This window comes from Lynx rufus, unplaced genomic scaffold (genome assembly GCF_022079265.1).
Source record: "Lynx rufus isolate CCGP_SWC_20201006 ecotype Redwood Valley unplaced genomic scaffold, mLynRuf1.p SCAF_39, whole genome shotgun sequence".
NCBI lineage: Eukaryota > Metazoa > Chordata > Mammalia > Carnivora > Felidae > Lynx > Lynx rufus.
This window is the reverse complement of record NW_025814855.1, coordinates 862002-887632: the sequence shown is the minus strand read 5'-3', so window position 1 is coordinate 887632 and position 25631 is coordinate 862002. Positions and strand designations below refer to the sequence as shown.

General features: G+C 43.6%; 1 protein-coding gene and 2 pseudogenes across 1 annotated transcript; 1 reads left to right on the top strand and 2 right to left on the bottom strand.

Moving 5' to 3' along the window:
- Nucleotides 1–1413: 1413 nt before the first annotated feature.
- LOC124522690 (DNA-directed RNA polymerases I and III subunit RPAC2-like) lies at nucleotides 1414–9150 on the bottom strand (annotated as a pseudogene).
- Nucleotides 9151–11984: 2834 nt separating this feature from the next.
- LOC124522770 (zinc finger protein 418-like) lies at nucleotides 11985–24253 on the bottom strand. The gene is made up of 3 exons (XM_047094367.1): nucleotides 24076–24253; nucleotides 22046–22172; nucleotides 11985–16076 (listed from the first exon to the last, which is right to left on the bottom strand). The coding sequence occupies exons 1-3, from the start codon at nucleotides 24106–24108 to the stop codon at nucleotides 13759–13761; spliced, it is 2478 nt and encodes an 825-aa protein (XP_046950323.1). The 5' UTR covers nucleotides 24109–24253; the 3' UTR covers nucleotides 11985–13758.
- On the top strand, nucleotides 19201–19983 carry LOC124522757 (60S ribosomal protein L10a-like; annotated as a pseudogene).
- Nucleotides 24254–25631: the final 1378 nt, after the last annotated feature.

The following is a 25631-nucleotide window of genomic DNA, read 5'->3' as shown; positions in this document are numbered from 1 at the left end:
AGAATTTTTAGCAGAGCTATTTTTCTTGAAAATATTAAGCAATACCACCTTGGAGGGAAGAAAAGAAGTGAACATTTATAGTAGCCAGATTACTAAAAATGGACAAGAAACTGAGGTGTTCTGTTTATTCACAGCTCTACCGCTGTACACTGAGCAAATACTCAGTTGCAGGCACTTAGGCACTTTTGTAATGTGAATGGAAACATTAGGGGATGCATGGGTGGCTCAGTCGGTTAAGCATCAGACTCTTGATTTTGGCTTAGGTCATGTTCTCACCATTTGCAAGTTCAAGCCTCACTTTGGACTCTCTGCTGTTAGTGCAGAGCCCGCTTCAGATCTTCTGTCCCCCACTGTCTCTCTGCCCTTCCCCCAGTTGCTTGTTCTCTCTCTGTCTCAAAAATAAACATTTTAAAAAAGGTTAAAAAAAAAAAGAAACATTAGAACACTGGAAAGACAAATACTCATGCAATTTACATTCTTCAAAGAACACAGGTAGGTAGCAATCCCTATCAAAATAATACCAGCATTCTTCACAGAGCTATAACAATCCTAAAATTGGTATGGAACCAGAAAAGACCCCGAATAGCCAAAGCAATCTTGAAAAAGAAAACCAAAGCTGGAGGCATCATAATCCCAGACTTCAAGATGTATTACAAAGCTGTAATAATCAAGACAGTATGGTACTGGCACAAGAACAGACACTCAGCTCAATAGAACAGAATAGAGAACCCAGAAATGGACCCACAAACGTATGGCTAACTAATCTTTGACAAAGCAGGAAAGAATATCCGATGGAATAAAGACAGTCTCTTCAGCAAGTGGTGCTGAGAAAACTGGACAGTGACATGCAGAAAAATGAACCTGGACCACTTTCTTACACTATATACAACGATAAACTCAAAATGGATAAAAACCTAAATGTAAGACAGGAAGCCATCAAAATCCTTGAGGAGAAAGCAGGCAAAAACCTCTTTGGCCTTGGCTGCAGCAACTTTTTACTCAACACGTCTCCAGAAGCAAGGAAAACAAAAGCAAAAATGAACTACTGAGACCTCATCAATATAAAAAGCTTCTGCACAGCAAAGGAAACAATCAGCAAAACTAAAAGGCAACCAACAGAATGGAAGAAAATATGTGCAAACGACATATCAGATAAAGGGTTAATATCCAAAATCTATAAAGAACTTATCAAACTCAACACCCAAAAAACAAATAACCCAGTGAAGAAATGGGCAAAAGACATGAATAGACACTTCTCCAAAGAAGACATCCAGGTGACTGACAGGTACATTAAAAAATGCTCAACATCACTCATCATCAGGGGAATACAAATCAAAACCACAATGAGATACCACCTCCCACCTGTCAGAATGGCTAACATTAACAACTCAAGCAACAACAGTGCATAAGAGACTAGAATGTGGATTAATTTCTGCTTGCTTGTTGATCCTTATGTTCCTTTATGCTGGCCTCAAATTTGTCCAGCCCATGCTGGCAGACATTCACAAGCCCCGTCAAGCCTCTCTGAAGCGGCTCAACAGCTGGAAGAGCACCTCAAGTCTGAATGCATAAATTAATTTTGCTCTCTGAAGGATGGGTTGTAGTGTAACCACAAAATTCCACTTCTGGGTTCTTCATGATCATGTAACGAAGAGCATTTCTTAGGGTATGGTCCTCCTCCTTGTGCAACAAAAATGTCACACAATTGTCACACATTTCCAGGGCTGTCTTCTTCTCACCTTCAGCCACTGAGGTTCAATCCAGGAATTTTTCCCTCCAGCTCCTGGTCTTCTTCTATCATGGGGGCGGCTTCCTGAAGCCTCAGGTGGTGTAGGAGGGTCGGAGGCTCTAAGGCATACTGCAAATGGTGAGGGCAAAGCAGGAAGGAAGGAACGACCTATGCAAGGAGCCAAGGACAGAGGCAAAAATGAATAAACATTTTAAAAATAGAAGAAGATTCTCTCTCTCCCTCTGCCTCTTCCCTGCTCTCTTTCTCTCTCAAAAAAAAAAAAATTAAAAACTTAAGAAGCCGATTTGAATTGTTGTGGCATTTTTAGAATTATACCAGGTGTGTCCCCAACTACATCTTTTGGGTGTGGAGCCTCGTTATTTATGTCTTTGGCAAAGAGAACACATGAAGTGAGAGCTGTGTTAGTCTGCTGGGGTGGCCACAACAAAACACCACAGACCGGGTGGCTTCAACAACAGAATGTATTTCTCACAGTTCTGGATGCTGGGAGTGCGAGATGGACTGGTCAACAGGTTTGGTGATCTATAGTCTCTCTCCTTGGCTTGTGGATGGCTACCTTCTAGCTGTGTCCTAATGGGCCTTTTCCTCTTGGCGAGCAGTGTTGGTGTCTATTCTTCTTAAAATACAGCCAGTTTGGGGGCGCCTGGGTGGCTCAGTCGGTTAAGCGTCCGACTAAGGCTCAGGTCATGATCTCATGGTCCATGAGTTCAAGCCCCGCGTCGGGCTCTATGCTGACAGCTCAGAGCCTGGAGCCTGTTTCAGTCTGTGTCTCCCTCTCTCTCTGACCCTCCCCCGTTCATGCTCTGTCTCTCCCTGTCTCAAAAATAAATAAAATGTTTAAAAAAATTTAAAAAATGCAGCCAGTTTGAATAGGGTAGGACCCCACCTTAGTGACTTCATTTAACCTTAGTGACCTCTTTAAAAGTAGTCGCTTAGGGGTTAGGGCTCCAACATATGAAAAGTATTCTATTAATGTTTTAGTGGTAATAGAAGGCAAAGGAGTTACTAAAGTTAGATGATAGACAAAGACCATTCAACTATTTGAAAGTATCTTCCAGTGGCCAGTGGCTCACAATAACTTCTAAAAGTGACTTTTATGAAAATGTAATTTCCAAAAGGTGCATTTAGTGGTATTTACTTACAGTATCAACTGTTAATGCATTGTTTCTGTTTGTTTGTTTGTTTAAATTTACATATTTATTTTGAAAGAGACAGAGACAGTGCACATGGAGGAGGGACATAGAGAGAAGGAGAGAGAGAGAATCCCAAGCAGGCTCCACATGGACAGCATGGGGAGTTGTGGGGTTCAAACTCACAAACTGTGAGATCATGACCTGAGCTGAAACCAAGACTTGGATGCTTAGCTGACTGAGCCACCCAGGTGCCCTTGCAAATGCATTATTTCTAAGAACTACTTAAAGAAAACAGGGTGCCTAGGTGGCTCAGTCACTTAAGTGTATGACTTCAGCTCACATCATGATCTCATGGTTCGTGAGTTTGAGCCCTGCATCAGGCTCTGCCCTGATGGTGCAGAGCCTGCTTGGAATTCTGTCTCCCTCTCTCTATGCCCCCCCCCCCGCAAAAGAAATAAACTTTAAAAAATTCAAATACTTAAGAAAATAAAGCAAATATTACCAAGTGCTAAAACATAGAGTTTAATAAAGTAAAATACATTTCTTTCAATTGAAACTTAGTATTTTGTGATGATGGAAACAAAGGCAAGAAAAATGTAGCTTAAATTAAATCTCTTTCCAGCTTACAGTCCACTGACAGACACCTGAAACATGCAGAGTGTGACCTTCCCCAAGGAACTCATGGCTGCCTTAGTGACTTTATGTTTATATTTTATTAAAGTCTAAAAGTAACCTTAACAGCTAGCCCCTCAAGGTCCTGAAAGCCTTGCTTCAAAATTTCTCTATCCCCACTCCCTCTGCAAACTTAAAAGTATATAATCAGTCACTCCTCACAACCCCAGTGCAGCTCTTTCTGTCCATGGGTCCTGTCCCCGTGCTATAATAAAATCACCTTTTTTCTCCAAAAATGTCTCAAGAATTCTTTCTTAGCTGTTTGCTCATGAACCCCACTTCGAATTTCGTCATTTTGTATCATAAGCAACGCTGATTATTTATGCAGCCTGATTATACCCTCACAAACACATCATCTGGCCTAAGAAAAGTTCTGAACATTTTGGTCTTTGCGGTGTCCTCAGATACCTGGCATGAAAACCCTTCACCTACTTTCTGGGCTTCTTTTCTCGCCCCTGTCTCCATCATACATTTTTCCACAGAGGCAATGATCTTTCTTCAGTTTTTTAAATTCCACATGCATCTCTCCAACTTAGAGTACTTCTGGCTTTCCTTCTCTCTGATTAAAACATTTGCCCCCACTATGCTTTGTAAATTTAAATATATCTATATATAGGTGTCTGCATAAATTTCAAATCAGAAGTGTTTTCTACCCTAAACTCCTAAATCCTGAACATTCTGTGAAAGGATCTCAATTTAAAATGGAACCAGAAAATATGAAATGGAGACTCTCACACACAGACTCTCAGAAGAGTGGAACTTAAGAACTGAGAGACTGGGGCTCCTGGGGGGTGCAGTCAGTTAAGCATCTGATACTTGATCTCATCTCAGGTTGTGATCTCATGATTCATGAGTTCAATCCCCACATCAGGCTCTGCACTGATGGTGAGGAGCCTGCTTGGGATTCTGTGTTTCCTTCTCTCTGCCTGTACACCACTTGTGCTTTCTCTCTCTCTCTCCCTCAAAATAAATAAATAAACATTAAAATATTAAAAAAACAAACAAACCCGGGGCTCCTGGGTAACTCAGTCAGTTAAGCATCTGACTTGGGCTCAGGTCATGATCTCATGGTTCACAAGTTCAAGCCCCACATCAGGCTCCGTGCTGACAGCTCAGAGCCTGGAGCCTGCTTTGGATTCTGTATCTCCTCTCTCTGCCCTTCCCCTGCTCATGCTCATGCTCATGCTCTGTCTCTTTCTCTCTCTCAAAAACAAATAAACATTCAAAAAAATTATTAAAAAAACAAAAAAGAACTGAGAGACTGATTTGCTGTAAACATTTGATTTACAGAAGACTTGTCACCTGACCAATGAACATCCCCCAAGAATCTCCATCCTCAAGACAATGAACTTCCTGCTTGGACTTGGGCTTGACTCCTCTATCTTTGCACTGCAAGCCCTAAATACAGCCTGCTTGAAACCCCCATTGGACTTGCCTGTATCTTTTTACATTATATGTGCTGAATTGCAATTTCTGTGTCATTCCTAAATAAAATAAATTTCTGGTAATTCAAGCTTGTTCCAGTTTACCTCCCTATTTAAGGTGACAATTCCCTATATTATACTATCATAAAATTTCCTGAATATCTCTAGTGATTAACAGTATTCAATTTTAGAAAATTCTTTAAAAATAATTATCAATAGCGTTCCTGTTTTCCATACACTATAAGCAACCCAAAGCAGAGTTATTATCATTGTTACTCAATTTGAATCAAAATGTCCTAGAAGATTAAATGGTATACAATGAGAGCCTACAAATACATAAAGTTGACTAAATAAATGATCGGATGTTTTAGAGAGGACTTCTAGCCCAGAAACTGCATTTGGAACATTTGGGGTTTTGCCTAGTGGGCAAAACAAAACAGAGATCCTGGTTTCACTGCCAAAGAGACTGAAAGGATGACTGTCAGGGACCCTGAAGACACCCATGCAGAGGCATTCATCAGAGGTATGGCTTCATAATCCCATAATCAGGGGTATGTGAAAATACAAAATAGAAGGCAGAGTAAAAGGAGACAAACATTCACCAGAACAAGAATTGTGCTGAGGGCTCTAGCCTCGTGGGAAGGTCTGGGGGAAAGGCTGTTGCTGTGAATTCGACGGCCTTGCTTCCTGTGCCTGTGTAGGTCAAAGATCATGGAGCCACATGGCCAACCATGAGGTTAGGACACATAACATCAATGAAGAACAACATGAATGTGTGTACTGGGATGGTCCATTTTTCTGGAATGTCTTAAAGACAGTATCTATGAATATTTTTCTGCAGTTGTTTTTCCTCTTTCTTGGTCCAGTCTACTCATAGCAGGAGAGGAATTTAGCAGGAGTTACAGGGCCCACCAGAGGAAAGAGCAGAATCCAAGGCACTTTGGAGACATCATTCCTTAGCTCCACCCATCTCAGAACACTGGGGCAAAGCTTACTGACCTGGAAGCCACTTGAAAGGATGTAGTGCTGAGACAGATCCTTCTGCCCCTCTGTGAAAATAAAGGACAAGTTTATGTCCAATGTCACCTAGAAAATATTTCCTTCCAACGCTGCCCTTGTCTGAAGGAACTCTTTAGACAGAAGCCCCAAGGAGTTGGCAAAGACAAGTTGTTTAACCATATCTCTTAACAGATATTCTCCCCATCAGTACTATTCAGTCTCTTTGAGTCTCTTTTTAAAATATCTCTTTAAATGTTGTACACGTTAAAACAATTATAGTTTCACTCTTCCATCCAGTACATTTCTTGTTTCTACCTGTTAGTTCATAATTTGGGGAGCTTCCTGGGTATCATCTGAAACTGGCCCTTGTACACAGAAGACAGAGGCAGACCGCTCCAGATTGCTAGGTGGCAGAATTAAGCAAGGAAACTTATGTGTGAGGCTTACCTTGGGTGACTGCAAGATAAACAGATCTCTGCATCTGCCCGCCGGAATCTTAAAATGTATATAGAAACCTTCACTGGGTTCAGCTGCATATACCATCCGGATGGTGTCAACAACACTTAGTATTGCAAGGCTGTGTCCTCGGGCAGCTTCTAGTGTAGGGAAGGCAAGCAGAGTGGACATTCCCAGGACAGGGGAGGGGTTTGGAGCCTCTGACTGCCCAGGCCAATCTCTTCACTCAACCGATGGTGACTTCTTGATGACTTCCTCTAATACTACCATTTCTCATTCACATCTGAAATAATATATATCTGTCCCTGGTTCCTGATGCAAACCTTCTAAACCATTATAATTTTCTGGTGATAGTCACCTTTTCACCTCTCTGGCAAAACTGAGGCTTAACAGTGAATGCAGATGTATCACCTGGTGTAAAGCCCTCTACTTCTGCATCTTTGTAATTTTCAAAGGATTGAACAAATGAGTTATGTAATGAGGGAAATCCAAAATTACATTAATGCCTCGAAAGGGGCTCACAGCAAGATGGAACACAGGTAGGTGAGAAGGACACGTGACAACATGGGCTTGCGACTGGTATCTGAAGTGGGGGAGGGGCAGCAATCCCTGCTATCTCCAGGTAGATAGCGTCAGAACCGATTTCAATTGTAGGACACCCAGATGGTGTCAGAGACTTGCTTGGTGTGCACCCCCCACGCATACCCCCAGTACCACTGACACTGGACAAGAGTGCAGAACCTTCAGGCAGTAAGCACAGAACATTGAGTTCTAAGGTGTAAAAGAATTAAGTTGAACCCACGGCTACACTGGAAACTTGGCTACCAGGAAATTCTTCTTTCTAAAAAGCGTGTTGTTTTATTTTTTTCTCACTCTTGAGAAGTCTGAGGAAAATTACACTTAGAGGGAAGGAAATAATCAAGTGAGAATAGAAATACATGGAAAAGTGGAAGGAAAGCTATATAGCCTTGTGCTGTTTCATTGTTTCAAAAACGTTCACTCAACATCTTATCTGGTTCAGAGACTGGTCTAGATATGTTACACATCAGTAAAGAAAGAAATGTGTCCTACCGTAGCCTGCATTCAAAATTATTGAGGGGAGTGACCAATAAGTAGTGAAGAGACTATTCTATATTATACTAAATTATAAGGTGGCAAGGTGCTGTGGAAATATGAAATAAGAGCATTACCAAGTAATGGCAAGGATGTGGATTCAGGAGGATTTCGATAGGAAATAGAGGGGTCAGGGTTGTTCTCATAGGGAGATATTTGACCACACAATTAAAGGAGGGAAAGGAGAGATTTGGGTACTTGGGGAAGATGTTCCATGGAGAAGAAATGGCCAGTACAATGTCCCAGGACCAGGAGCTTGCCTGGAGTATAAGACAATTGATGTGATTGTTGTTTGAATTGGTTGGTAAATTTTAGTAAGCCAGACAGAAATCTCCCTACTGTGTGCACATTTCTGTAAGTACATCTACATGTCTCTACCACAGACCCCCTGGTTTCCAATCTTCTTCACTCTTCCTTCTTCACCAGGGCAGATCACTGGCTACTACCTGGAATCTACATATATTATCGGCTTGGGATAATAATTGTTCCACACAAAGTGGATGGCCAGACCAAAGCATAGGTAAAATGCTGCTTCTTCATTGTCTTTCTGGGACACCTTGAATATGGCTGTGATGCAGCTACCATTGATTTTACTTGCAACCATAAACCAAAATGAGCCAAGCAGAACCCAAGCTCAAGCCCTTAACGCCCAGTACAGCCATTATAGTGAGCTATTGCCACATTGGTGGGTTCTCATGAAGCCCAGTTGTGTTCTCTAGATCTGATTTGGCTCAATCCTGACTGCACATTTCTACCTTCTAATTAAATACACCAGAGTCCTTTGACTTTATAATTTGGTTGGTCCAAGAGAACCCTCCTCATAGTGGGTTGTTCTGGATGCACAGATATTTATACACCCTATTCACTGTTCAGTTCTTATTTGGAGACAATGACTCAACAGGAATAGTGTCAAAATGATGTAGAAGTCTGTACTACAGACACACAGGCTTCCTCCAGAGCCCTGGGGGACTGTCTTGTGATTCTCTGGCTTGGACTCTTACTCAAACCCCACACTGCATGTTTCCTACCAGGTGGTCTGCTCAATTTTGTGGCCCAGTGGACAGGACTGCTCCCACCACAGCCCAGATCTGCTGCACAGCTCTTTCCCACAGGACCCCGTCCATGGCCTCCATATCCTCTGGCATAGGACAAGTGTTTCTAGTTGAGGAAATGTTGCTTCTTAAAGACAAAGAAGCCTACCAGGTGCTGTGCTCCACATTTTTGTAAGGAGATCCAAGAGACAAATATCAGAATGGCTAACACTAAAAAGATCGATTACAGCAAGGGTTGGTGAGCATCTAAAGAAACTGAAATTCATAGGCTACTGTTGGGCAGGAAGCTAGGCATGCGCAACAGGAGGACGGACCTTAGATGTCCTGATGGAGAGCCCCAACCGAAGGCCACCTGGGGGGAGGGGGAGCTTTGTCTCCCTTGGAGTGTACTTCAGTAACACTTTGCTCACCTTTACGTTCATTTTGCTGTCCTGTAATTTTTTCCCGTGGCAGCGAGAACTGAGGCTTCTTTCCTTTTCCATCAAATTCTCAGTAATACTAGTGGTGGAGATGTAGAACCCTGTAACCAAGATGGAAAGCAGTTTGGCCATTCCCCCTCTCCCTTCCCCCCTTCCCCCCCTTCTTGTGAACTCCTTTGGGTCAGACACCAGATCTTAAAAACTGTAGCAAAAATGAAAGCTAATACCGGTTTGGTACTTTGGCAGCCATTATCTCCTCTTTCTCATAATGGCCACGTAAGGTAGGCGGGGCATAGGTTATAACCTCCACCGGGCAGATGAGAGGCTATCACACAGAAGGAAGCAGCAGGGCAGGGAGGGCCTGGGGCTTCTGCCACCTGATTCTATCCCTGTTCCACTACCCCTTGCAGTCTCCCTTGTGCTCTTCTGATTTCCCCAACCCTCTCTAAGGCAAGCGATGGCCAATATTTGTCGATTTTATAACCTCCAACTTTACCCCCTGGCTGTCATCCTGCTGCCGTAGTGGCCTGGTGTTCGCCTGCTGGTACAACTTTGTTCTCCATGTCCCATGTCGGTGTTACAGGCTCCGAGAAGCAAGAGGATAACCGATGGCGGACCCTCAGAAGCAGCTGCCGGCAGGCCTTCATTGGGCCAGGTGTGTGTGTCAAGGTCACACAGCTAGGGAGACAGAGGCTGCATTGGGACCTGGCTCTTTCCAGAGCTCAGTGTTTCCTCCTATGGGAAAAGCAGAGATGCAGCAAGGGAGAGAGATGATGCTTGGGGAGGTGAGCCCTTACCTAGCAAGACCAGGAGTCCAAAGGTCTCCAGCATCACCTCCAGGTACTAGATTCTCTGGGCTGTGCCCAGCCCACCAGAGTGAAGGTCATAAACACCTGGAAGTCAAACTAAGGCATCATATTGACCTTCGGGTTGGTGAGTGGGATCAGAGCTTATCACTCCATTGCTGATAAAGATAGAGAGACCCAACCGTGAATCACCAAGGTGTCTTAAGGTTTGAGCTCTGTGCTGGGCTCAAGGAGGAGGCTAATGCAGTCGTGTACATAATGCTACTGTGACTGAGAGAAAAGCCCTCCCTGGGGAAGGCCATTGGAGATGACAATGGCCTCCCCATGAGGACAGTGGGGGCAGAGGACAAGTGGGAAAACAGTCATGACCATTCCAAGGAGAATAGCAGCAGCAACAGCACCTCCTTGGTTCTTGCTATGCACCTGCCCTGGGCTGAGGGCTTCGTGAACTGTGGTACAGGGGTTACACACACCCAGGGCTGGAGCTAGTTGTTCAGGTTTGAATCCAGTCTCTCAAATCCGACACTTGTCTGTTTTATGACCTTGAGGAACCAACTCCATCTTTCCAACCCTGGACTTCTCTGGAAATACAAAAATCATTCTCACCTCCTCAGGTTGCCATAATTAGAGATGCTCACAATGCAAGCCCGCGAGTCCTGACACTGATAAATGCTCAGGGTGCGAGTCTTAGTAATTCTCACAGGGGCCAAGGTAAGCACCATCACTGCCTCCCTGTCAGTCAGGGAGCTGAGACTCCGGGAGCAATAACGAGTTGCCCAGATTCCCAGGTGAAGCCCCGCTTCCCCTGCAGGCAGGTTAGCAGGTACTGGAAGGCCCCATTTCTTTCTCAAACACACCAAGGGATAGAGGGCTGTTGGGGCACTGGAGAAACATTGCCTGGCCCAGGGGTGCCACTGCAGGCGGAAGTTGGAGTTGCTCAGGGCTAGATAGGCCACAGGTGCCACTGCACAGCAAATGACCTCCAAATGCTCAGGAGCAGCCTACACCTTACACGCCTTTTACACAAGAGGAACCTGAGGCCCACAGAAGATGGGAATGTGTCCTGGGGATCTGGGGTTCAAACCCAGGGCTTAGGGATCCTGATCAGTGCCTTACATCCTCTCTGTTGGGCTTTAGGACTCGAAAAACACCTTCTCCATCCTGAGTCCACCTGGTGCCCCGAGAGTCCTGCTCCAGCCTACCGACCTCCATAATGACAGACCAGGAAAATGGGTGGACACTACAAAGCAAGGCTTTATTGTATTATTAAATGTCTGGACTTTAGAAAGTGAAGGAGAATATATTAATGTAGATTAAAAGTGTTTATGTGTGTCCATTATGCATAGCATTAAAAAACTGAAAACAATGAGAACATATACTTTCAGTATTAAAAATAATTATCCCACAAAGTAAAAGTCACAAAATGAAATTCCAACATACACCTGTTGTTTCACATCCTTTTGTAAAAGGAAAATAACCAAAGTTCATAGAATAGGCAGAAGATATGAACCGTTTAGCAAAAATATAGATAGCAAATACACATCAGAAAAAAATGCTCATCATGACTCCTCAGGAAAATGCAGTTAAAACACTGAGACTGCACTATAAACTTATAAAAAGGATTAAAATTAAGAATGACCAAACCAAACAATTCACTAGGATGTGGAGGAAATGGAACTCTCATACACTGCTGGTAAGAGTACAAAAAGGTATACCATTTACATCACAATATGCTAAATTCTTTAAGTTAAACATTTACCCTATGACTCAGACTTTCCACTCTGAGTTACAGACAAAAAATAAGTGAAACACATGTCCATATAAATAATTACACATGAATGTTTATACCAACTTTATTTTCCATATGCAAAAATTAGAAATACCCAAATGCCTGTAAACAAATTAATGGGTAAACTAAGAGTGGTATAACTCAAAAGAATATTTGTCAGCCAAAAAAAAAAAAAAAAAAAGATCACCTACTTATATATCATTGATGCATCTACAATTATTTATGCAACACAAAAGTAGGAAAAAAGGGGGGGGGGCACCTGGGTGGCTCAGCTGGTTAAGCATACAACTTGATTTTGGCTCAGGTCATGACCTCATGGTTCGTGAGTTCAAGCCCTACATCATGCTCTGCACTGTCAGGGCAGCGCCTGCATGAGTTTCTCTCCCTCCCTTGCTCTCTTTCAAAATAAATAAAATTTTAAAAACTTAAAAAGAAAATACTTTGATTCCCACTATATAAATCATAGAAAATAGAGGTTTTTTTTTTTTTTAATGGAAAGTAAATCAATGGTTACTTGGAGTGCTGTGAAGGTAGATAAAGGACATGAGGTAAATATACAATGACCGATATGATCACTATAAGACCACAATGTTTTCTGAGGTTTGTAAGTATGTCAAAACTTACTAAAGACTACATTTCCAATATGTACAGTTTATTACATGTAATTATACCTTAATAAACTTTTCTTAAATAATTCAAGATAAAAAATCTGTTTGTCCAACTCTTTTTGGAAAATAGGTTTTGCAACCCTACATTCAACACACAGTCTCACCCCGCGGAGGCTAGTTTTGCTGTGAAAGCAAATATAGCGATCAACGAAGGACTCTCCATGAGAGTCAAGAGGACTGCTGGCTGGGTCACAAAAGCCGCATCCCCGGACTACAGATCCCCCTTTTCTCGATCTGTTTTCCTGCCTGTGCAGCAGTGGTCTTGAGATGAACATCACTAAGAGGCAGCAGGAATCCACAAAACCTTTCAGTTATTTCCAATGGCAACGATGTAAGCTACACCAGATCCATCCACCCGGAGGTCCATGGACTTGCGCACACCCCAGCTCTGCACAGCCTCTGCTGCAGGAGGATATGTGGGCACACTTTTAGAAGAGGCACATTCTGTCTAGTTGGCTGCAGTCTCCTCCACTCCCTGTTAAGTCAGTGTTTCTATAGCAGTTCTGGTCTCCCCTGAACCTTATGGCCTTACAATCAATGACAAAACACAGGATATCAGGACACATGGCTCTTTGCAGGACCTGGGAAAGAGGTGTCCCTCAACAGTGCCGACATCCCCTGTGCTATCCCCTGTGAAAAAAAAAAAATCATGCTGCTCGCAGAAGCACCTGAGGTTCTCACACCTGCCCCTCCTCAGGGTGATCTCTATGCAGTCTTTCCTAGGAGGTCACGGGCAGTGCAAATTTGGCAAAAACTGGTAAGCTCATTTCTGCCACCATACTGTCCCCTTGAGGCACAGAAATTTGAGACCCTCCCCAATGAAAGCTCTTCACCCCTTCATGTTTGTAGATCACAAAATGTTTATAAACCACCACACATGGTAGATAAAACACACAAGATTGAAAAGGACTTAAACATGGACTTTGTTACTGCACAAACCAAAGCAACAGGGGCTAGCAGTTCTTCAGTGGCTTGGAAGCTGGAAAAACTAATCACAAATGTCTCTGGAGACCATGTTCCTGCAAATGCTCATCCTTCTCTGCAAGCTGCCAGCTGAACTGATTTGATGTTCTCTAGGACAACATTGGCCAGGTCTATGCCAATTAGTCAGAAAGAAGGAAATGTGGGTCCCCCAGAGACTCAGGTTACTCCTAATTTCCTCCAGCAATGAGAACAGAGGTGAGCTTCCCTGAGCACAGTGGGGTGATGACTGATGCATGATGTAGAGACTTGCCAGGGGAGGAGTAAATAGCTTTGGCCACAGACTGGCAGTGAAATGTATCTGGAGAAAGCCCTCAGCAGTTTAGAAACTGCAACATAGCCACACATGCTTCAGCCACATAGCTGAAACTTATGAGAAACCTCTCTACTATTGGCATTTAGATGCAGTAGATTGAATTCAGGCAAATGGTGCCTTACAAAGAGTTGCCTCTGGTATCATTACACCGAACAAGGAAACTGTATGCTTCTTACCCATCTAAGGCCTTTCTCCGGTGTGAACCCTCTGGTGCTGAGAAAGGTTTGATTTTCGGCTAAAAGATTTCCCACATTCATTGCAGTCATAAGGCCTCTCTCCTGTGTGAACTCTCTGATGATAATGGAGGGTAGAACGAGAGGTAAAAGATTTCCCACATTCACTGCACTCAAAAGGCCTTTCTCCTGTGTGAACTCTCCGGTGAATAATGAGGTGAATTCTTTGGGTAAAGGATTTTCCACATTCACTGCACTCATGAGGCCTTTCTCCTGTGTGAACCCTGCGATGTCGAATCAGTATGGAGCTATTGGTAAAAGATTTCCCACATTCACTACACTCATAAGGCCTTTCTCCAGTGTGAACTCTCTGATGATAACCAAGGGCAGAGACGGAAGTAAAAGATTTCCCACATTCACTGCACTCGTAAGGCCTTTCTCCAGTGTGGACTCTCCGATGTTTAGACAGATATGAGTTCTGACTAAAGGATCTCCCACAGTCACTACATTCGTAAGGCTTTTCTCCAGTGTGAACTCTCTGGTGTTGATTCAATTGGGAACTATCCCTAAAAGATTTCCCACATTCGCTGCAGTCAAAAGGCCTTTCTCCTGTGTGAACTCTCTGATGACAACGGAGAGCAGAGGCAGAGGTAAAAGACTTCTCACATTCTTTGCACTCGTAAGGCCTTTCTCCAATGTGAACTTTTTGATGATAACGGAGGGCAGAGCCAGAGGTAAAGGATTTTCCACATTCCTTGCACTCGTAAGGCCTTTCTCCTGTGTGAACTCTCTGGTGTATATTGAGGTGATTTCTTTGGGTAAAGGATTTCCCACATTCATTGCACTCGTAAGGCCTTTCTCCCGTGTGAACTCTACGGTGTCGAATAAGTATCGGTCCATTGGTAAAAGATTTCCCACATTCACTACACTCATAAGGTTTTTCTCCAGTGTGAACTCTCTGATGATAACAGAGGGCAGAGCCAGAGGTAAAGGATTTTCCACATTCACTACATTCATAAGGCCTTTCTCCCGTGTGAACTCTCTGGTGTTGAGAGAGGTAAGATTTGTGGCTAAATGATTTCCCACATTCACTGCATTCGTAAGGCCTTTCTCCTGTGTGAACTCTTCGGTGTATAATGAGGTGATTTATTTGGGTAAAAGATTTCCCACAATCATTACACTCATATGGCCTTTCTCCTGTGTGAATTCTCTGATGGTAACGGAGGCCAGAGCTAGAGGTAAAAGACTTTCCGCATTCACTACATTTATAAGGTTTTTCTCCAGTATGAATTCTCTGATGATAACGGAGGGCAGAGCTAGAAGTAAAAGATTTCCCACATTCACTACATTCATAAGGCCTTTCTCCTGTGTGTACTCTCCAGTGTTCAATGAGATCGGATTTTCGTCGAAACGATTTCTCACATTCAGTGCACTCATAACTCATTTCTCCAGTGTGAATTGTACGTTGTCGAATAATGATGGAGCTCTGACTAACAGATTGAGCACAGCCACGACACACGTAACAATTTTCTCCAGTGTGACTTCTCTGAGGATAAGGGAGGACAAATTTTTGGCTAAAAGATTTCCCACATTTGCTGCACTTGTACTGCCTTGGTCCAGTATGAATTCTTCGATGTTGACTGAGGGTTGAGCTTCCCGTAAATGATTTACCACAATCACTACACACATGAAGCTTGTCACCAGTGTGGATTCTCTGGTGAATAGCAAGTGAAGATCTGTACCTGAATGTTTTCCCACATTCAGGACACACAAAACACTGTCTTCCAGTGTGGATACCCTGGTCTTGAACAAGTGTGTGTTTGGGACCAAAGGCTTTACCGCATTCTTCCCAGGTGTAATGACTTTCTTTGCTTTGAAAAGTCATCCCACACTTGGTGATTCTGTTCTCTCCAGTATGAACTGCCTGTTGTTGGAGATGTTCTGAGGTGGTCAGGAAGTCCTTCTCAACCTCCTTATAGGTAAAGGACTTTTCTGAATCATGGAAATTGCTGCTCTTCACAAATGAGGCCCTGTCCACACTGCTTCTGAAGGATTTTTCTCTCATGTGCCGCTTCTCATGCTCTTGAAGGTTTGCACTGCAATAGATTTGTTTCACACATGCCCCATACTTGAATAGTTTCTGGCTACTTGGCTTCTCCTGGTGCTCAGCCAAGTGGAAAACGTCTCTCAAGACCGGACCACACATCTCACAGGGATGGGTCTTCCGGGAAGACAGAGCTGCCTTGGGCACACTGGCCTGTGACACACCTACAGAAATGCTCTGTTCAAGGGGTGCCTCCGCATCTTCTGCCCCACAGCAGCAACCTGAACGCAAAGAAACACTAGTGAAATACAAGCTGACTTTATTGGAAGAGGGCAACCCAATTACAAATATGCAAATAAAAACCAAAAAAGAGCAAGGTCTGGTATAATGATAAAATAGTTAATTTATCAAGAGGATAGAATAATTAATTGTAAGTATACAGGTGCCCAATATCCAAGCACTTAAATATATTAAGCAAATACAGATCAGAAGGCAGAAATAGACAGCAATGCTATAATAGTAGGAGACTTCAATATCCTATTATCAACAATCAACAGACTATGCAGACAGAAAATCAGTAAGGAAATGTTGGATTTGAACTGCACTTGATACCAAAGAGACCTAACAGACGTACACAGAAGATGCCATCCAACTGCAGCAATAAACTGTACATTCTTCTTTTTTTTAATTTTAAATGTTTTTTTAATTTATTTTTAAGACAGAGACAGACACAGCATGAGTGGGGATGGGGCAGAGAGAGAGGGAGACACAGAATCAGAAGCAGGTTCCAGGCTCTGAGCTGTCAGCACAGAGCCTGATGTGGGGCTTGAACTCACCGTGAGATCATGACCTGAGCTGAAGTTGGACACTCAACCGACTGAGCCACCCGGGCGCCCCAACTGTACATTCTTGTTAAGTACACATGGAACATGTCTAGGACTCTCTCACATGTAGATCACAAAAAAATTCTTAACACTTAAGAAGACTGAAAACATACCAGGGATCTTTTTCAACTATGTGGTATGAAACTAGAAATCATTAATAGAAGGAAAGCTGGAAAATATCACAAATATGTGGAACTTAAACAACATTATCCTGAACAATGGGTCAAAGAAGAAATCAAGAACTATATTCAAACAAATGAAAATAGAAACACAATACATTAAAACTTATGGAATGTAAGAAAATCAGTTATAAGAAGGAATAAAAATTATAGTAGAAATAATTGAAACAGAAACTAGAAAAATAGAAAGACCAATGAAACTAACAGTTGGGTTTTTGAGATGATAAACAATTTGACAAACCATTAGTTAGACTAAGAAAAATGTGAGAAGACACAAAACCAGAAATGAAAGTGGAAACATCACAAGTGATACTGCAGGAATATAATCAAACAAAAGAGACTACTATGAACAATTACATGACAACAAATTGGCTAACCTAGAAGAAACAGATAAATTCACAGAAACATACAACCTGACAATACTAAATACTGAAGAAATAGAAAATCTGAACAGACTCATAACTGGTAAGGAGAGTCAATCAGTAATAAAAAATCTTCCAACAAGGGACATAGGTGGCTCAGTCAGTTAATCTTCTGACTCTTAATTTTGGCTCAGGTCATGATCTCACGGTTCGTGGGCTCAAGCCCTGCATCGGACTCTGTGTTGACAGCACAGAGCCTGTTTGGGATTCTCGGTCTCCCTCTCTGCCACTCTCCCACTTGCTCTCTCTCAAAAATAAATAAACATTAAAAAAAAAAAATCTCCCAGGGGTGCCTGGGTGATCAGTCAGTTAAGCTTCCGACTCTTGATTTTGGATCAGGTCATGATCTCACACTTCATGAGTTCAAGCCCCACACTGGGTTCTGCACTGGCAGCACACAGCCTGCTTGGGATTCTCTCTCTCCCCTTTTCTCTGCCCCCCCCCCCCCGCCCGCTCATGCTCTCTTTCTGGGTGTCTCAAAATAAATAAATAAACTTAAAAAAAAAAAAAATCTCCTAACAAAGAAAAGCCCAGAACCGGACAGAATCACTGGAAATTCCACTACATATTTAAAGAATCAACGCCATCCTTCTTAAAGTCTTCCAAAAAACTGAAGGAACACTTCTAAAATCATTTTATGAGGCCAGTATTACCTCAAAGGTAGTACAAGAGAGGAAAAGTACAGGCCAATATCCCCAATGAACATGAATGCAAAACTCCTCAAAAAAAGAAAAAAAAAATACTTGCAAACCAAATCCAAATCCAAAAGCACATTACAAGGATCATACACTACAATCAATCAGGATTTATCCCTGGGATCCAAGGATAGTTCAATATGTGCATATCAATAAATGCAATACACCACCTTAATGGAATAAGAGTTTAAAAGGTAAAAATCATATAATCACATCAATAGATGTAGTAAGTTTATTTATTTTGAGAGAGTGTGAGTGGGGGAGGAGGAGGGAGGGGAAGGAGGGAAGGAGGGAGGGAGGGAGGGAGGGAGGGAGGGAGGGAGGGAGGGAGAGAGGGAGAGAGGGAGAGAGGGAGAAGGAGAATGAATCCCAAGCAGGCTCTGCACTGTCTGTGCAGAGCCTGATGCAAGGCCCAATCCCACAAACCATGAGATCACGACCTGAGCAGAAATCAAGAGATGGACATTCAACTGAGCCACCCAGGTGCCCCACCTTCACTTTTATTCAACCTAGAACTAGAAGTTCTAGCCCCAAGTAATTAAGGAAAAAAAATAAAAGGCATCCAAATCGGAATGAAAGTAAAATGGTCTGTTTGCAGGTGATACAACCTAACATACAGAAAATCAAAGAATACACCAAAACACTGTTAGAAGTAATTAATGAATTCAGTAAGGTTGTAGAAGTAAAAAAAAAAATCAACATACAAAACTAAATTGTATTTATATACACCAATAATAAACTACCTGGGGAAAAAAACTGAGACAACAATCCCACTTAAAATAGCATCAAAAAGAAAACAATATTCAAAATAAATTTAACATAGAAGGTGAAAGATCTGTATCTTGAAAATTATAAGAAATTGATGAAAAAAATTGAAGACACAAATGGAAAAACATCCTGTGTTCTCAGACTGGAAGAATTAATAGTTAAAATGTCCATTTTACCACAGCAATCTACCCAAAGCAATCTACAGATTTAATGCAATCCATAACAAAATCCAATGACATTTTTCACAGAAATAGAAAAAACAATTGTAAAATTCATATGGAACCACAGAAAACTCCAAATAGCCAAAGCAATCTTGAGAAAAAAGAGCAAAGCTGGAGACATCACACTTCTTGATTTCAAAATATTCCAAAGGTATAGTAATTAAAACAGTATGGTACTAGCATAAAAACAGACCAATGAAACAGAATAGAGAGCCCAGAGATAAACCTTTGCACACATGGGTCAACTAATCTTTGATAAAGACACCAAGTATGCATAACGAGGAAAGGACAGTCTCTTCAATAAATGGATATCCACATGGAAAAAGAAAAAACACCTCCACCTTGGGTCTTAAAATAAGATGGGAGGCATGGGGAGACTTTGGCCAAGCCTGCCAGCTGGTTTGAGAAGCCAGACTAGCTGTCGGTGAATGTGGACATTGCGGGCTTTTGTCCACTCCCCACCCCAAGTTCTCCATATGTAATTTGGGTGCCAGCAGCACTGTGATGAGGCCAAGGCTGTGGATATTCCCTACATGGATACTGAGGCACTGAAGAAACTCAACAAGAATAAAAAAATCAGTCAAGAAGCTGGCCAAGAACTATGATGTCTTTTTCTTTCAGAATCTCTGACCAAGCAGATTACACAAATCCTGGGCCCAGGCCTGAATAAGGCCGATAAGTTCCCTTCCTTGCTGACCCATAATGAGAATATGTGGCCTATGTGGATGAAGTTCACAATCAAATTCCAGATGAAGAAAATGCTGTGTCGGGCAGTGGCCATTGGCCATGTGAAGATGACAGATGAGGACCTTGTGGACAACATCTACTTAGCTGTCAATTTCCTGTTGTCAGTGCTCAAGAAGAATTGGCAGAACACCTGGGTTTTCCATGTTAAGAGCACCATGGGCAAGCCCCAGTGCCTATCTATACTAAGGCACAGCTTAATAAACCCTAAGGCTACCAAATACAACAACAACAAAAACACTGGACCTGTATTTTACACCACTTACAAAAATTAACTTGAATTGGATTTTTTTAAAAACTTAAAACATAAGACCTAAAATTATAGAAGTTTTAGAAAAAACATACAGAAAAAGCTCCTTGACATTTGTGTTGCCAATGATTTTTTGGATAGGACACCAACAGCAAAGGCAACAAAAGCAAAAATAAGTAAGTGGAACTGTATCAAACCAAAAACTTCTTCATAGCAATGGAAATAATCAACAAAATGAAAAGACAACCTAAGAAATAAGAGAAAATATCTGCCAAGAGATTAATATCCAGAATACATAAAGAACTCATAAAACTCAACAACAAAACCCAAATAACCCAATTAAAAAGGAGCAAAGGACCTGAATAAACATCTATCCAAAGACATATAAATGGCCCACAGGTACATGAAAAGGTGCTCAACATCACTAACATCAGAAAAATGTAAATCTTAGTTACAATGAAAAATCACCTCACACCTATTAGGATAGCTCTTATCAAAATGCAAGAGAGAACAAGTGTTGGTAAGGAATGTGAAAAAAAGGAAATCATCACAGTTGGTAAGATAAATTGGTACACACATCGGTACAGAATGGAAAAGCTTTCAAAAATTAAAAATAGCAGCACCAGGGGCGCCTGGGTGGCTCAGTCCGTTAAGTGTCCAACTTTGGCTAGGTCATGATCTCAAGGTTCATGGGTACGAGCTCTGCATCCAGGCACAGAGCCTGGAGCCTGCTTCAGATTCTGTGTCTCTCTCTCTCTTTGCCCCTCCCTTGCTAGCACACTCTCTCTCAAAAATAAATAAAAATGTTAAAAAAAAAAATTACAAAAAAAATAGCAGTGCCTGTTTCAGTTAGAAGAGCATGAGACTCTTGATCTCAGGGTTGTGAGTTCAAGCCCCGCTTTGGGTATAGAGATTACTTTAAAAAATAAAACCTTAAAAAAACTGAGTATCTCAAAGAGGTATTTGTACTCCTGTATTTATTGCAGCACTGTTCACAACAGCCAAGGTATGAGAACAAGGTAAGTATCTATGGATGAATGGATAAATAAACCCTGGTGTATATATATACAATGGAGTATTGTTCAGCCATAAAAAAGGAAATCATGCATTTATGACAACATGAATAAACTTGGAGAGCATAATGCAAAGTGAAATAAGTCAGACAGAGAAAGACAAATACTATATGGTATCACTTCTATGTGGAATCAAAAAAAGGAAGGAAGGAAGGAAGGAAGGAAGGAAGGAAGGAAGGAAGGAAACAAAGAGTAGAATGCCAGGGGCTGGAGGCTATGGGAAACAGGGAGATGTTGGTCTGTTACAAACTGATCAAGTTCTGTGAATCTAATATGCACCGCGGTGATTATCATTAATAATGCTGTGCTGTACACTTGAATTTGCTAAGAGAATAGATCTTAAGGGTTCTTATACTCACAAAAAATATGTAAAGTGATGATATGAAATCAATTGTAGTAACCATTTCATAATATACATGAATATCAAAGTCATAACACTATACACTATAAATATAAATATATACAAAATTATTGGTCAATGATACTTCAATAAAGCTGGCAAACAAGAAAAAGAAAAAAGAAGTCTGAACACTATAAATAGAACCGGGATGGTCTTGAAAGACAGTCAATGGTCCATGTAAATAATGGTCATGATGATGCCTGCAATTCCCAGCACAGGCAAGCACAATGAAATCTCAGATTAAATAAGCAAACAAAACCAAGGACACAGAAGAGCCATGGACCTAGAGAGATGAACTGGCCAGGGAGAGGACAAACAAGATGCCATCCATTAGCCTTACTGCACAACTACTGAAATCAAATCCTTCTTGTAAAAGTTCAGTAGGGACAGTGCTGGGACTGTGGGGAGAGAAGGGGGCAGTGCAAAAACACAGCCCTACCTAGGACAGCAACTATCCAGGAAACGGGGAAAGCCAGTTGTACCTATGGTCTATATGTTGAAAAGGACAGAGAAGACCCCGGGGGCAAGAGGGACAAGGAAAAAAAAAAAAAGGAAAAGAGAGTTATGGATGGTGAAGTGCAAAACCTAGTCCACATCACTGGGGAGGGTCTTACCCAGTGAGGATATAAGTGCAAAGGTCTCCAGCATCACATCGTGGTACAAGCGTTTCTGAGCCTCATCAAGGAGCTTCCACTCCTCCTGGGAGAAGTACACGGCGACATCCTCAAAGGTCACACCACCCTGTCAAGAACAGGACAGATGAAACCATGAACATTCCTTCTCTGAGAACCCACAATCCACCTCCTACACATCTACTCCACATCCATCCTCCTCCAGAACTCCCCACCCTAGAGGAGGTACTGGGCCCCCGTGCCACTGACAGCGGTTCTCAGCAACAACAAGCAGCAGTGCCCATGATGTCAAGGAAGCTCTGGGACTGGCCCTCAGGGCCCCATCCCTCTTACCAAGCATTTCTCCTACATCTCACAGATCATACATACAAGATACGGCCACATGGGCTCATGCTTCACCCCAAGGTCCCCAATCCCAGGGCCGGAGGGCTCTCAGCTCATACTTACTCTTGATGTGCACATCATTCAGTAGACCTGTCTCACATCTACGGATCCCTCAAATGCACTCCCAAGCTCTACCATCTCCCTGCCCCGCACCACAGGCATCTCCCTGGACTCACCCACGTACTGGGCACACCGCATCCAGCGAGCTTGAAAGTTTCAAACATGATCTGGTATAACCCCCGTCCTTTGATGGGAATCCAATGACAAAGAAACCCCAAGTGCTGCTTTGAAGGCCTGCCCATCTCTCTGCCTGGCATCTCTGCTTCAGTATTAGTCACCCAGAACCACAAGTGAATCTCATGACCCTCTTCTACTTCTGTGCTGCCCTTGCTGTCCCCATAGCAGCAGCAACCCTCCTTTCTCCACTTAACTTTCATTAGAAGTGCATCAAGGGGCACCTGAGTGGCTCAGTCTCTTAAGCGTCCGACTCTTGATTTCAGCTCATATCTCACAGTCATGAGATTGACCCCCATATCGGGCTCTGCGCTGGCATTTCAGAGCCTGCTTGCCATTCTCTCTCTCTCTGCCCCTGCCCTGCTTGTGCTCTCTCCCAAAATAAATAAACGGAGGAAAAAAAAAAAAGTGCATCAAAACCCCACTGGTCTCCATGCCAGGCACAGTGACCCTCACAAATGAACAGATTTGCCCCAGACCTTATCCACCAGTAAGACTAAAACACCGCAGATGCCATAAAATCTCGCCACAATTCTGGTGAATCTGCACGGTAGCGAATAAACAGGCCTCACTGTCATCCTGACTCAACGACTAGCTCTGCCTCCGCAGCCGTCTCCTGTCCACTCCTCCCAGGGAAGTCTTGGCCACCTGCCAGATGGTCCTCTCTCCCACACTGTTCCCGCTCTCACACTTCTCCTTCAGCAGGCACCCTCTTCTTTCCAGCCCACCAACAGCACTGCCACCACGCTACCACCACCTGCATCTCACCCCTCCTATACGTGATCCAAAGCTCCACCTGGTCCACACAATAGCCAGAACTCTTGGATGTCTCCATCCTGGACCTCTCCCAGATTCCAGACCTGAGTGTCCAGTGGCTCATTTGACGCTTTCACTAAGTTCTCTGAAACTTCTCACACTCTTAACAGGGCCGAAAAACTTAAGACGTTCACAGTGAAAATGAGCCCACCGCCAACGTCCCCATCCCAGTTGATGGAGCTTCCGTAGCTTCAGCTGCTAGGACCAAACCCTCCCCCCTCTGCTAGGCCAGAACTCTCCCTGGCGTCTAGAGTCCTCACATGAAGGGGCAACCCCTCCAGCCCGCCAGTGCCCTCGCCGCACACCCTCTGTTCCCCGAGAGCAGAGGGCGGACCCCACACCCCCCGATTCCTCCCCCTCGGCGCCCCCTGCAGCCCTGCACCAGCCGACCCCTCCCCTGCAGCCCGCTCCCGCACCCCCTCAGGCCGGCGCTCAGACACTGGGCCCCCGCCCACGAGCGCCTCCCGGGCACGGACACCGGGACCGGGGCCGCAGGGACGCAAGCAAGCGCCCCGCGCTCGGGCCTGAGGGTCGGGGGTGGGGGCGGGAAGAGGAGGGTCCGGGGGCCGCGCGTTTACCTCAGCCAGGTCCCTGCGCGCGGCCGCCGCCATCGGACTCTGTGGGCGGAGCGGACACCCGGGCGGGCGGTGCCTGTCCCGGCCCCGGCGCGGGGCAGCACGGGCGGCGTCGCCGAGCCGTGAATCCCGGTCGGCGCGCCGCGTACGGCGCCTCCTCCCGCCCTTTCTCGGTCAGTCATCCACAGTCCGAACCCGGAGCTCCGGAATTTGTGTGAAAGAACGTGCCAAAAGGACCAGGATGACAGCCCCGGAAGTCCCGCCCCGAGACGATGCGCACGCACGGAAATGGCCCCTCATTGGCTCCTGACTGCGGCCGCCCAGCGCAGGATCTCCTGGGAAATGTAGTAGTAGCACAGGGTCCGCAGTGTCTACCAGCAGGTGGGCCACGCGGCACGCAGGCAAGGCTAGTGACGCTTCAGAGTCAGTGGGGAGAAGGGGTTTTTGCTCATTGTTAAACGTGGCTTAGAGACATTATTTCGACTCTATAAAGCTCAGCCTGCTCCCTGAGGATAAAAATATTATTTTAAATGGGCTCCATGCCCAACGTGGGGCTTGAACTCAGGACCCTGGGATCGAGAGTGGGATGCTCTACCAAATGAGCCATCCAGGTGCCAGAGATGACATTTGGATAGAGGATTTGGGCGCATCTCAAATAATATTAATTTTAGGAGCGCCCGGCTGAGCTTCTGGCTGGCTCAGTGGGTTAAGCGACCCACTCTTGATTTCAGCTCGGGTCATGGTCTCAGGGTGGTGAAATCGAGCCCCACTCCTGGGTCCGCAGTATGTATGGAGCCTACATGAGATTTTCTCTCCCTCTGCCCCTCCCTGGCTCGCTCACATGTGCTCACTTGCTCTCAATAAACAAACATTTTTAAAATGGCATCTGATTCCATACATCATTAAAACATAAAAGAGTTCACACATAGCTGGAAACATTACGGTATTGTTCCTCAAATGTATATGGCCTGAAGCATTACTCAGTTTTGTGTGTGTGTTTGTCAGGAAGAAGAAAAAAGACTCCACACAGGGCCATCACAGAAAAGCAAGAAAAGGCATATTACACCACCCTGACACAGGTGGACAAAGAGGAATTGTTTCTGGCTCCCACAGAAAACTTCTCCCTTACCTGTATCATAAGTGATTTTGAGAAGTGGAAGCAAAAATCAACAGAAGTGGAAGTAAAATTGTAAAAGCTCTATACTAAACCCTCTATATTTTGTAAAAGCTAATTTATAATTGTGTAGCCTTTAAAAAAAAAAATTTAAGTAATCTGTACACCCAAGGTGGGGCTGGAACCACAGCCTTGTGAGATCAAGAGTCACATGCTCCACTGACTGAGCCAGCCAGGGCAGGTGTAGCCTTTTTAGAATTGTGACCATTGTGTCCCCTAACTGTATCTTTTTGGATGTCCAGCTTATTTATTTTTCTGGTGAGAAGAACACATTAAATGACAATTGTGGTAGCCTACTAGGACTGTCATAACAAAACAGTATGGACTGAAGCAGCTTGAACAGAAATTTAGTTTCTCACCGCTCTGGATGCTGGAAGTTGAAGAT